Consider the following 12,297-nt stretch of genomic DNA (forward strand, 5'->3'; position numbering starts at 1 on the left):
ATCCACGGTTCAGCTTTTCTCTCTAATTGTTCTGAGCCATTTTTGTCAGGCCTCTAGCCTGGCAGGTGCGGCCTCAAACCCAGGTCAGCCTGCCTCTCGCCAGGTGTGGATACCCAGACAGGGCCTGGCACGGAAGTGTGCCCAGCAAATGTTGGCTTAGTGTATGTGTGAACGAATGAATACGTGAGTGCAGGAGACTTGCCTGTCTTTGAGCCCGGCTTCCAGAAGCCTCTCTGCTCCTTGGTACCACCTGCTATCTGCTCTCTTCTCTTTTGCTTATGTAAGAAGTCTTTGAGAGGAAAAGACAATGGGAAAGAGTAGCAAGAGACGGTGCGCTAGGCCAGGCCTGGCATTTTTAAGGACAAGAACACTGAGCATCTGGGATGCTTTACCCTTGCTCCCCCCAGGGCTCAGACAACTACCCCCCTAACTCAGCATCTCAGCGTCTGACAATCCCATTTCTGGGTCCCTGGTCACATCAGGTCCTCCCAGAAGATGGGGGCCTCTACTCCTCCCATCAGTCTGGGACGGAGTCTCCCTGTGGGACCAACAGTGATTTCTTCCTCCCTGAACAACTTCCTGTCTGCCTTCCCAACACCACTCACAGATGAGGAATGTTCTGAGTGGATGAGCTCCTCACCACTGGTCCCTGGGGTCAACATGGGGGGAGGAGAGGATGGATAGCCAGGCCTACTCTTTCCAAAGCTGAGGACGGAGGTCCACCGAAGCCTCACAAGGGCTGGGATGTCGGACTTCTGTAGCTACTCCCAGATGGAACAGGAAACAGCTTAAAGATCAGGGATGGGGAGGCGGGTCCCCTGAGGACCTACTCCTGATGCGTACCCTCAATGTGACTGGATGAGCACTGGGCTGGGAGTCGCAAGTCTCAGGACCTAGGCTCCGTTCTGCTCCAACACCTTGGGGAAACCCAGCCCCTATCGACTGTCCTTTCTGACTCATTCTCTGCACATTAAGCTCAAATTCAGAAGACAGAAGGATGCTGGGCGGCTGAGGGAGCCCCTGTCTGGGATGGGTAGTGGTCCAGGCAGGGGGAGGGTGAGCTGAGAGTCCCCTCCATCCCCCAAACTGCCCCACAGAAACTTTGCTAAGTAGGCCCTCTAAGTCCAATGCCAACTCACTAGCCCCCTGAAGTTCAACTACCATCACACCCGAAAGATGGAGCTGTGAGGGTCAGCCCTGGTCCCAGCTGCTGCCCCAGAGTCTGCAGCTCCCACCCTAAGTTCCACCTGCCACCGGGACAGGACGCTTGGGAGCCCGGCAGGCCCTGGAGGGTGGGACAGGGCTCCTTCCTCAGGCTTGGCCTCAGCCAGAACTTCTTCCAGGATCTGGAGGCCAAGAGGCCAGGCACAGGTGCCTCCACCACTGCTTACTGCCCAGATGGGCCCCAGGAGCTGGCAGGGGTGAGGGGCAGGGGGGCTTAGCAGCTACTCCAGACAACAGAAATCAAATTGGCTCAACCACAGCATACAGTTCAGGAAGGGAACACGAACTTGGAATGCTAACCACACAGAAATGCATTCGGACAACAAAATGAGAAAGAGAAGGAGTGGAGGGGCTCGGGTGGGGCAGGGGTTGGGGTGGGAGAGGAAGAAGGAGGCGCGGGGCAGGTGGACGGGAGGGGAAACATGAACCAGAAGAGTTGTGGGGGTGGTGATGGTGGGGGGAAGTCAAGAAAACCAAACGACAAACCAGGAAACACAGCTTTGTAGCTCATTTGGGGAAAATGCAAGTTTACAAATGAGTAGTCACTAAAATAAAGAAAGAAAAGGGAGAGGGGGAGAAAACCAACCAGAGCGAGATCGAGAGAAAGAGAGAGAAAACCACATTCAAACCAAGCAGAGTGGCGGGGCTTATCTGGAGATGGGAGCGAGCGGGCGCACAGCTGAGCCGGGATACCTACCTTCTCAGTGGTCAGGGACAGGAATGCAATAATAAAAAAGAAAAGAAGGTCTCCGCATTGGGAATGCAGAAGGGGGGTAAAGATAGTGACTCTAAGCTGCGCTCTCCCTCGGGAACCAGCACCAGTACAGCCAGTCTGGCTTTTGGTCTAGTCCCAGGGATGGGAGGGGGCTCCTACCCAGCGTTTCTGTTTTCCTTTTTTTTTTTTAGAACCCACAGGCTCCAAGAGCCAAGCTTTCCTTAACTCTTTAAACAACAGAAAACCTCCAGAGGGCATGCAGGAAGCAGCTGATGGAAGCAGAACCAGAGGGCGGGCTAAGGAGAGGGGCTGGCAGCATGGGGAGAGAGGCCCATGTTGGGGAGAGAGATGGAGAGAAAGAGAGTCAGAGACAGACTTGACAAAGAGAGAGAGAGAGAGAGAGAAACAAAGACAGAAGGAAACAGACAAGCAGGGAATAGAGAGAGGTGGGCCCAGACGGAAAAAGGAGAGAAAAGCTGTTTCAACAAGGCAGAGTGAATAGATGGGGTGAAGGGTTCGGTTCATTTAAAAGGGAAGGCAACCACAGATCTGGTCGGAGGCCCGAAGCTGCCTCAGGCCTACCACTTTCCCGGGGCTTCTGCATCATTTTAGGAAAACTCATCCCTCCGGCCTTCTGGCTTCATCCCGGAAGAAAGGCCAAGATGCCCCTTCCTATTCTGACTGCCTCCCTCTAGCTGTGGCCACTGTTCTTTCTGGGAGCAGGTAGGGGGGGAGGCCTGGGATGGCACAGGTTAGGCAGTGCCATGGCCACCTCTTCTTGGGGTCACCCTAGGCTGCCCATTTCGTGATGAAATTTGAGCCAAAGGTAGAGGCCAGAGCAAGCCTATAGGGGCCTTTCTCAGGAACCCTCTCTGCCACCCTCCCCGAATAGTGAGGATTCCCTTTGACACTTCCAATGCCAGGGACAGCTAGAGCCAAGACAGGGCCCCTACTTTTAAGCCCTTAAACCCTGCAGGCCTTTTCTGGGACTTGGGTTCAGCATCTTACTCAGTCCCAAACCGTGTGACCTTGAGCAGCCCCCTTCCCTCTCTGCCTCACTATTTCTGTCCCCATATGTGCATGAACTGGGAGGGTGTAGGGTTCCCTGAGACTCTGAAGCAACGCTCATACAGAGTTGGGCTTGCTGGATGCAGGGCCCACCTATACCCTGGGCTCCCTGTGGGCAGGCCTCAGTGCCAGGGAGTTGAGAGCTGGGAGTGTGCCATCGACATCTGGAGGGGTTCCTCAGGGGAAAGGCAGGTGCTGAAACGATCAGCATCACCTCCCAAATCCTCCTCCCCTTACTCAGGGTTCCCAGAGTGTGCTTTCCATTGACCACTCTCTCCACATCTTGGCTGTGGCTGGTGGTCTTGAGGTGAGAGGGCTGGAGTCTCCTTTTGGGTCTACCTCTAAAAAGCTGTGTGACCTTGAGCTGGTCATTGACCTCTCTGAGCTGCAGGGAGCAGTAAATAGCAGAACCCAGAAATCCCTTTGGCGGTTTCTCCCTGGCCTGGGATGGAACAACACAGAGATGTGTTGGGAGCCAGCACCCGGCTAGCCTTTGTCTCAAGAGGAGGATGGTCTTGTTCTCTTGCCTGGGAGTGTCTGGCTTTGAAGCCCTCACCTGAGCTCAACTCTCTCAGGGGTGTATGGCTCCCTCCTCCAGGATGTGAGGCCTGGCACAGAAGGTGCACAGCAGCCTGGCTCTGTCACCCCAGCCATCCTATCCTAGATGGAACCGGGGAGACACCGGGTGCTTGCTGCCCTGGGATGCTCCCTGGGTGACCTGGGACAAGTCTCTCTTCCTCCCTGGGTCTCCCAGCTTCCCTCCAAGGTTCCTTATAGGTAGGGACATGGAAGAACAGTGCGGGCCACTCCTGTTCATTTAAAAGCTGAGGCAGTTCCAGCACGTGCCCCGGGGTCGAGGAGAGGACTGGCTGCTGTTTTGGCAGGAGCTGTTGGCGTGGGAGTCACTTTTTAAGAGTTATCTTCCCTTTTAAATTCTGGTTACAAAGGAAAAAAGAATAAGTAGATAGATGTATACGATTAATGTTCGCTTGAGATTCCAAACCCATCTCTGCGTTAGGAGGAGAGGCCCCCACAGTAACACGCACAAAAGCAAAATTCTAGAAAAACATAGAAGATAGGAAAAAAACAAAAACAAAAAACCAGAGAGATAGTTTGCATTTCTGTACATTACCAAAGGAAACCAAAAAAAGAAAGAAAATACAAACAAAAACAAAATAACAGGAAAAGTTACATAAACGTCCCCACCCTCTTCCCTTGCCGACTATACAAGAAATGGAATCACAGTATTACCACGGTTCAAATGGGAGGCTAAAAAAACAAGCAAAAACATAGACGGGGTTAAAAATGGTGAGCTTTTCTTTTTTTTCCGTTTGTTCTCTCTCTTTTTTTTTTTTTTTAAAGGTAGCGTCCAAGAATACCCCCACCCCCCAGTACTTGTCCCCAAAGACATTTTTGGTGAATGGCTAAGACTACGACCCCCCCCACCCCTATCTCACCTCCCAGGAGGTGCAGGTGAGAGGCCTGGATGTCCTGAGATCCCAGATCTCGCAGGGCCCGAGGGCAGGGAGAGGATTTGGGGAGCATGCTTCGTGAAAGGGGTAACAAAGTGCTGTCTCTTAGAAAACTCCCAGGGCAGTGCAAAATGAAATCCCATTCTGGGAGGGAATCAAGATTTGGGTGCTGCTGAGGCGACGCCCTCCCCAAGGCTGGAGGCTAGGCTGTCTTCCTTGATTGCTCTCTCCTGGGGTCTACGTAGACTATGGCTGTTTTGTCTGTACAAGCCCAGGGCCCCTGGTGGCCTACTGCTCAGGGAGGGGAGAGCACCAGAAGTGGGATGGAGCCTTCTAGTGGCCCTGGCTGCCTTCTGTACTTTTCTAGGAGGATGGGGAGCTCCCACGAGAAGGTGTTTGGGGCCCTGGCTCTGTGCCCTTGGTGGTGGGGGGATAGGTACACCCTCTCCTGGGTTTTCCCTGATTGAGCCATTATCTCTGGGGCCTATGGCAACAGTCCCTGTCCTGGCTTCGTTCAGCTGCCTCTGTGTGTCCTCTCCCACCCCCAAGGCAGATCCTGGGACATGGGTGCGATCCTCCCTATGTGGCCCAAGCAGGTGCCTAGGAGCTCAGGAGCCCGGCACCCTGTCCAAGCGGGGCAGTCTCGAAACAGGTAATGTCCTTAAACAAAAATTAAGCTTGAGACCGAGAGCCTTTTGTCAGCTGCCTTTGGCTTCCTCCCTAAGGCCTTGGGAGTAAGGGTGTTTGAGAAAAGAAAGGGAGTGAAGGAAACAGCCAAAAATCAAAATGAAACTGACCAACACGGACATGTTTGCTGCTGAGACCTGAGGTCTGGGGAGGGGCAGCCCCCGCCCTCCCTGCTGAGGCGTCTGGGGCAGTTTGGGTGGGTGGGGGGGACCTGCAGGCCTGCCCACCCCAAGTCCCCCGTGCCCACCCCGTGCCCCTGCCAGTACTGCAGCCCCCTCTCCCTGAGGGGACTCTATCCTGTACTCCAAGATCAATAGACAAAGGGATGTGGGCCTCCTCTGGGGCTCAGGAGAGCCCCCAACCCCAGCCCATCCACCTGGGAAAGGCTGAGAAGCCTGTCTGTTCTGCCAGCCCCTACCATCACCACACCTGCTTGTGGGTCTCAAGGACTCTGTGCCCCTGCTGGAGGATGGGTAGGGACAGTTTTTGAGTGGTGCTGGTGTGGAGTCTCTGAGGGAGCAATGGGTACACTGGCAGGCGCTTTAGGAAAGATGGGACATGGGGACCTGCAGGTTGGGACATCTGTCCACGCGTGGGCAGTCCCGGGGGGGGGGGGGAAGGACAGACTTTCCTTGGAGCGGGGACTTTAGAAATGCAGCTCAGCGGCGCCTTGGGGACAGAGAAGGGGGGGGCTCTGAGGGTGGGGAGTGAGGCAGTGAGGGGGTTGAGGGAGGGAGGGTGCTCAGAGAGGGGGAGAGGGCTTGGTGGGGAGAGGGAGACTCAGGGCCTAAGTGATGCCCAGGGGAGATCCCGTCTCTCTCGAATCCGACTCCTGACTGCGACCCCTAGCATCGTCCATGCCCCTCCCACCCCAATAGGCCTGGGGGGAGGGAGGCAGGAGACCTGGGTTCTCCTCAGCTCTGTTCCCAACCGTCTGAGAGCCGCGGTCAAGCCCCCTTTGGCCATCCGTTTGCCAAGCTCAAGGGTGGCCCAAGCCTGCAGGGCCCCCTCCCCCTGACACTCGGGCCAGGTGGGCGCACCAACCAAGCATTCCAGGCCGCTCCCGAGCCGGGAGGGGGAAGCGGCGCCTCCCTCCCCGGTTACACACTCACCGCGCCCTACCCGGCGGTGACGCCCCCCGCCCCCAGCGCGGCGCAGCCCGCACGGCGCGGGAACCCTCTGCAAAGCAAAGCGTACGTACATCTGGCGGGCTGTGCGCCGAGCCAGGGCGGCCCCCGTGCGCTCCGCTCCGCTGTCTGTTGCCGCCGTTCTGCTGGGGCGACCCCCATCCGCTGCCGCCAGACGGGGAAGGCGACCGGCTCCCGCTGGACCGCTGGCTGCCCGTCTTCCGCCCGTCATCTCGGTGCTTGGGGCTCAGCCTTGGGGGCGGGGGGAGATGGGGGGGAGCCGGCGTGGGACGCCCCTTCTGCAAGTGGAACCGCTGCTCCCACACGAAGGGCAGCCCCTCGCCCGCCCTCTCCCTTGCATTTAGAGAGCAAGGCCCTGGCCTGCACACTGCCTCGATTTCCAGTTCAGCGTCTGGGGCGTCTCTGGGCTGGGGCCGAAGTTCTGCCCGGCCCACTGCCAGGTGATGGGGCACCTGCTCACTCCTGGTAGATTTCCACCCATCGATTGCTGCCCCGACCACCATCCTCTTCCTCAGCCCCCTCTCCAGCCCTTGGGAGTGTTCAATCTGCAAGAAAGCCGAGCTGAACCTCCTCTGGAAGGCTCCCAGGGGCCCAGGACCTACCTGCTGGGTGATCTGGAATCGCTGTAATGGGAGGAGAGGGAGGGGCTCTGGGAGCTGCCGCTGCTGTGGCGATTGGACCTCCGACCTGGGGACTCTGCGTGTGGCCTGGGAGAGAAACCAGCCAGTACCTAAGTTCTGCCTGACCTCCCCAAGGGAGACCCCACCCCCTATAGTCTCCTACAGATATAACCCCGTTAGTCCAGGTGGGTCATTTGTGGGAATTAGTCAAACGCACCCTTTTGCCTAGACAGCTGTGGTCCCCAGGACCTCACTGACCCCTCAGCACCTGCTCTTGTGACTAGGGGTGGAGGGATGTGGCGAGTAACAAGGGCCGAGCTTGAGAGAACCCTGGACTAGGAGGCAGGAGGCCTGGGTTCCAGTTCCCTGGTTTGCTGCTGACTCGCAGGGGCTCTTGGCTTCCTCTCTGGGTCTGAATTTTTCCATCTGGGCAGCGGGGCCAAAATGAGCTATCTCCAAGGGCCCAATTCTATGATTCTAGAAAGCGGAAGGGGGAGGAGCTAGAGAATGGTGAAGGGTTCTCACCTCTTCCTCTCTTTGTTCTTCTCTTTTCTTTTGCTCTTGGGGCTTCGGGATCTGCAGAAAGCAGAGGCTGAGGAGACAGCTCAGCCTGAGCCCAGCAGGGGGCCAGGAGGAGGGCTGTGCCTAGGTGTGGGTCTGAGATTTGTTTTCATCTGGGACCTGAGTCCCCACCCCCAGCCCTGCTGGCATGGACTTGCTCATCCCACCCCACTGCTTTGGTCCCTTTCACCCGGCCAAGCCTCCTTCCTTCCTTCTCCTGGCCCACAACCACTGCCTGTCTGGGCCGCAGTTGCTGCTTCTCCTGGGAGTGCCGTAAGTGATGTGTCCACCACCCCCGAAAGAAGGCTGACTTGTCCTTTCTTTCTGGAATCGGTCTCAGGATAGGCCCCTCTATGAGTTGTTGTGCTGGAGTGGTCCCTCCACACCTCGTTTGTGTCCCCTGGGTCCCTGGTTGCTCAGATGGGGCTCCTAGGGCCGAGCCCAGGCTTTCCTGCCTCTTTGCCCCCTCAGACTGTGGCTCAGCTCTGGGCCAGCACCCCAGGGGTTTGAGAAAGAAATACTCTTCCTGGGGGCACGATCTCCCTGACATTTGGGTCCTCTGGATTCTCATCGAGGGTTGCCCCCAAAGCTTCCCATCCCACCCAATCCCACCCCATACCGTCCCATCCAGCCCCACGGTCCGTTTCCTTCTATGTTTGACTAGAGGATTGAAAAGCTTCCTAGTAGGTGTCTAAGGTCTTACTCCACCCCTGGATCCTGTAGGCTCCTCAGCCCCACCCTCCCTGATGCCACTAGATTCCAGCTGGATCGTTCTAGCCCTCAACAGATGCCTTCTTCTGACCAAATAGCCAGGTGATGCTAAGACCAAGAGGATGTGTTTCTCACAGGAGCAGAGTGGGTGGGGGGCAGGCCCAGCAGGCCAAAGATTTCAGTTTTAGAGCTCATGTTGCTTGCTTTGGGCCTCAGTCTCCCCATCTGCAGCTGGTCTAGCCCTAGGTCACCTTTAGGTCCTTCCCAGGACCCATGGGAGCTGGTGAGACGATTTGTGCAGACTGATGGTGACCACTAGGCGGCAGCAGGGGCCCATACTGGCCCCTAAGAAGAGGGGAGGAGAGGAAGAGAAGGAAGGCGGAATGGAAATTGGGGAGATTGGAGGGTCAGGATTAGGTGTTTATTTAGGCTGTAGGTTTATTTACGGGTAGGACCCCACCTGGCAAGTGGCCATGGTCAAAGTCCCACTGCAGGAATGGGACTGGGGACTCTGACCCTCTTCAGGACCCCTGGGAGGGGTCCTGTTTCCCATGCCGGCCGTGGGGATGTGACTGCCTATATCCTCCTTCCCTCCATGCTGAGTTTTCTACTTTCCCCACCCCAGCCTCTGCCAGGGCTCTTTTTTTTTTTTTTTAAGATTTTATTTATTTATTTGTGAAAGAGACAGAGCATGAGTGGGGTGAGGGGCAGAGGGAGAAGCAGACTCCCCACCGAGCAGGACCCTGGGATCATGATCATGACCTGAGACAAAGGCAGATGCTTAATCGACTGAGCCACCCAGGTGCCCCTCTGCTAGGGCTCTTGACTTTCATCTCCTCCCCCTCCCCCAATCCATCCTGAACAAGTCACTGTCTGCTCAGAGCCCCATGCTGGCTCCCAGCTCTGTCTGGTTGGAGACCAGCTCCTTGGCCTGGCAGTCAGGCCTTTTGGGGGCTGGCACCTGTCCCCGAGACATCACCACTCTTACCTACAGAGTTTTCCTTCTGTATGGATGCCCTTTCCATGTAAATTTGGGGTCCTGATGCTTCTCCCTTCCTGACACCTCTATGGACACGCCCCTTGGATAATGGACCTGCTGTGTCATCTGGAAATTCTTACGGCCCCCAAGTCAAGGCTGACTCATGGGACCAGCAAGTATTGCAAACAATTGGCCTCCATCCCCCTCCCCCACCCTCCTTCCCCTGCTTGGCTCTGGAAGGAGTCCCAGGAGGGGGGAGGATGGAGCAGGGGAGGACCCTCACCCCCCTCCTCCCATCATTGCTTCCCTTGGGCCTTGGTCCCTGCAGGGTGGCACTGGCTTCTGTCCACATCCTCAACAGGGCATCGCTCACCTGTGTCGTCTCTTCCTCCGGGACCCGGAATCAGACCTGGAGGGCCACAAAAGGGTTCTCTTGAGTTTGTCTGGGGTGGCCTGGAGTCACAAATCTGCACAGCCACAGTCCCAGGCCGACAGAGGTGAGAGGAGGTCCCAGGGGAGCGAAGGTACCTGTCTCTGCGGTGCTTCTTCACACTCTTCTTCTTCTTGCGCAGGGGTGAGGAGCTCCCACAGCTGCGGACATGGGTGGGGGGGTGGTTCTAGTGAACTGCTGCCCCGGCAGGGGCAGGGGCAGCTGGACATGGCTGGGAAGTCTGGGCGCCTGGGGCATCTAGCTGAAGCCAGCTGCCCGTGGCAGAAAGTGAACCGAGGCCACGAGGGTCAGCAAGGTCCCTAAGGGTGGGTGACAGAGCCGCCTGTGTTGTCCCCTAGCCACCCTTCAGCCTCCTTGGCATCTTAAGTAAGTGAGGGCTCTTTCACATCCAAATGTCAGAGGCTTCAAAGGTGGGATTTCTGGCCTCCTTTGGGGAAAGCTGGCACAGGGGCGGTTTCCAGGGTCCAGGCCCTGCTGTGGCAGGCCTCCCTCCCGTCTCTGGGGGATTGCCTTGGAGTCTCGCCCACGCAGACATCCCCACCCCTGCCCCCAGCCCCTGCCCGCCTTTATCACTGACCTGCACTCGGAGTCCAGTCTCCTCTTTTTGCTGAGGGCCAGGGAGAGAAAAGGACAGACAGATAGTTGGGGCTCCAGACAGACGTTTGCCAGGGTCTCATTAAGGACAGGAGAGGGGGACATACAGATGGGGACCCACAAATGTGACCTAGCCAAGGCCACTCACACTTGGCGTCCTGAGTGAGTGCAGGGCCTCTGAGGGAGGGAGGAAGGGGGGCCGGGAGCAGGTGGACTGTCACCCACGGGTCAGGGTGACCAGTTCTGGGGTTGGGTGAGTGCCAATGAGGGGACTCAATGAGGGGAGGGGGCTGGGTGAAGGGGAGGGGCCAGTGAGGGGGCGGGATTCAGTAAAGGCTGAGGGACTCGGCTAGGCGCGGGGCTCCCAAATGCGGCGTGGGCGTCGGGTCTCCTGCCCGCAGAGGTGGGTACCCGGGGGACTGCCACCGTTCCTGCCCCTCCAGCTCCCTCCCGCCCCCTCCCGCCCCCTCCGGCCCGGCGGCGCTCTCACCGGCTTCTCCGGTGGCCGCCTTTCTTTTTCTTCTTCTTTTTGGGAGGGGGCGACGCCGAGCTGCTGGACCAGTGCTTGGTCCTGGGCGAGAGGGGGAGGAGGGGTGAGGGAGGAGGGGCGGCCCCGGGGCCCCCTCCCCGCCCCCTGCCGCGGCGGGCGCTGACCTGTACCCCCGGTGCCCGCGGTAGCAGGCGGCCGGGCAGTCGCAGTCCACCGGGCCGTCGTCCTCGTCCAAGGGCGCGTACTCCAGGCCGGGCTCCGCGCCCTCGAGCAGCCGCGGGGTCTCCGCCACGCTGCCGGCGACAGGGACGCTCACCACCCGCGCCCGGGGGCCGGGCCTTCCGCCTGCCCCTTTCTCCGCGCAGCGCCCCGAGGCCGGGTCCCCCGCAAGTTCGGCGGGGTGCGGCCCCGACCCCTAGAGGGTCAGGCGGGGATCTGGGTGGCCCAAAGGGCCGCCTGCAGGGCAGGCCCCCCGCTTCAGCGGTGTCCTCCCGCCTCACTTGGTCCTCACCCCTTCTACGGTCTCACCTCTCAGTGAGCCCCCTCCTCCTTGGTGAGGCCCTCCCCTCACCGAGCCCCTCAGTCCTATTCACCGTGCTCCTCTCCTCTCCCCCGCCCCCCTTTCCCGCATGGAGGCCCTTTCACCGACCCCTGCCCTTGAGCCCTGCTCTCCTACTCCTAGCCCCAGCTCCTCGCTCAGCCCCCTCCCCTTCCGAGGCCCCCTTCCCCTAGTGAGCCCCGCTCTCCCAGAGAGCCCCTTCATCTCCTAGCTCCCCCTCTCTGGTGTCAGTCTTTCCCTAACCCGGGCTCGCCTGCCTAGTCCCCTCCCCCCGCCCCCGCCGAGCGTCTCCCTCCCCCCACCCCCAACACCCCGTCCCCCAGCCCCGGCTGCCGCTCTGAAATATTCATGGCCTGTCCTCGCCCTCGTCTCTGCAGCCTCCCGAGGCCGGGCTGCTCTTCTCCCGCTGCCGGGCTGTCATCAATCACAGCCCGGTGGCAGCGGCGCGGGCCCAGCCCTCCGCCGCCTCCGAGGCTCCCCATCCATCTCGCGGAGCCCTCCCCTGCACCGGGCAGGGACCGCCGCGTCCCGTCCCCGCGGCCGGCTCAGGGGCCCACAGACATCTTCTGCCACAGATGCGGGCTCCCTGCGGGCACTTGGCAGAGGGTCGCAGCCGGGCTTCCGGCAAGAGCTTGAGCCTCGCAGCTGCAGACGTACCCTCATCGCGCTGGCCCTGAGTCCCTGTGTGACTTGGTAGCTGTCGCGCCCCCTCTCTGAGCCTCTTCCCCGAGATGAGTGTGATGACTATGTTATGGGGCTGCTGGGAAAATTCGCTGAGGTAACCCGTACTGTGCAGCTCCTTTTTTTTTTTTTTTTTTATTGAACAAGCCCAGAAGCGACCCTCCGAAGGCCCACGTCCAGGCTAATGGCTCCAAGGTGCTGGCCTCCCCACCTTCCATTCTTCCTTTCACACTTTGTGCAGACAGTGCCCCTCCCACATGGAGGCTCATCCCTGGTTCGGTACCACTACCCTCCCGCCTGGGTGCCCTTCACCAGGCTCACTCTTTCCCTGCCCCGA

The 12,297-nt window shown here is 58.8% G+C and overlaps 1 protein-coding gene across 1 annotated transcript in view; it reads right to left on the reverse strand.

Moving 5' to 3' along the window:
* SRRM3 (serine/arginine repetitive matrix 3) overlaps nucleotides 1-12,297 on the reverse strand; it is a 33,178-nt gene that overhangs the window by 7,608 nt on the left and 13,273 nt on the right. Inside the window, exons 3-10 of the mRNA XM_087868032.1 lie at nucleotides 10,885-11,013; nucleotides 10,721-10,801; nucleotides 10,214-10,243; nucleotides 9,714-9,776; nucleotides 9,559-9,594; nucleotides 7,460-7,510; nucleotides 6,917-7,021; nucleotides 6,368-6,545 (exon numbers count right to left, since the gene is read on the reverse strand). Of these exons, the coding sequence (XP_087724158.1) occupies nucleotides 6,368-6,545; nucleotides 6,917-7,021; nucleotides 7,460-7,510; nucleotides 9,559-9,594; nucleotides 9,714-9,776; nucleotides 10,214-10,243; nucleotides 10,721-10,801; nucleotides 10,885-11,013 (673 nt within the window). The remainder of the gene's footprint in view (nucleotides 1-6,367; nucleotides 6,546-6,916; nucleotides 7,022-7,459; nucleotides 7,511-9,558; nucleotides 9,595-9,713; nucleotides 9,777-10,213; nucleotides 10,244-10,720; nucleotides 10,802-10,884; nucleotides 11,014-12,297) is intronic.

This window comes from Ursus americanus, chromosome 2 (assembly GCF_024610735.1).
Source record: "Ursus americanus isolate L20-20 chromosome 2, mUrsAme1.1.p, whole genome shotgun sequence".
NCBI classification, from domain to species: domain Eukaryota; kingdom Metazoa; phylum Chordata; class Mammalia; order Carnivora; family Ursidae; genus Ursus; species Ursus americanus.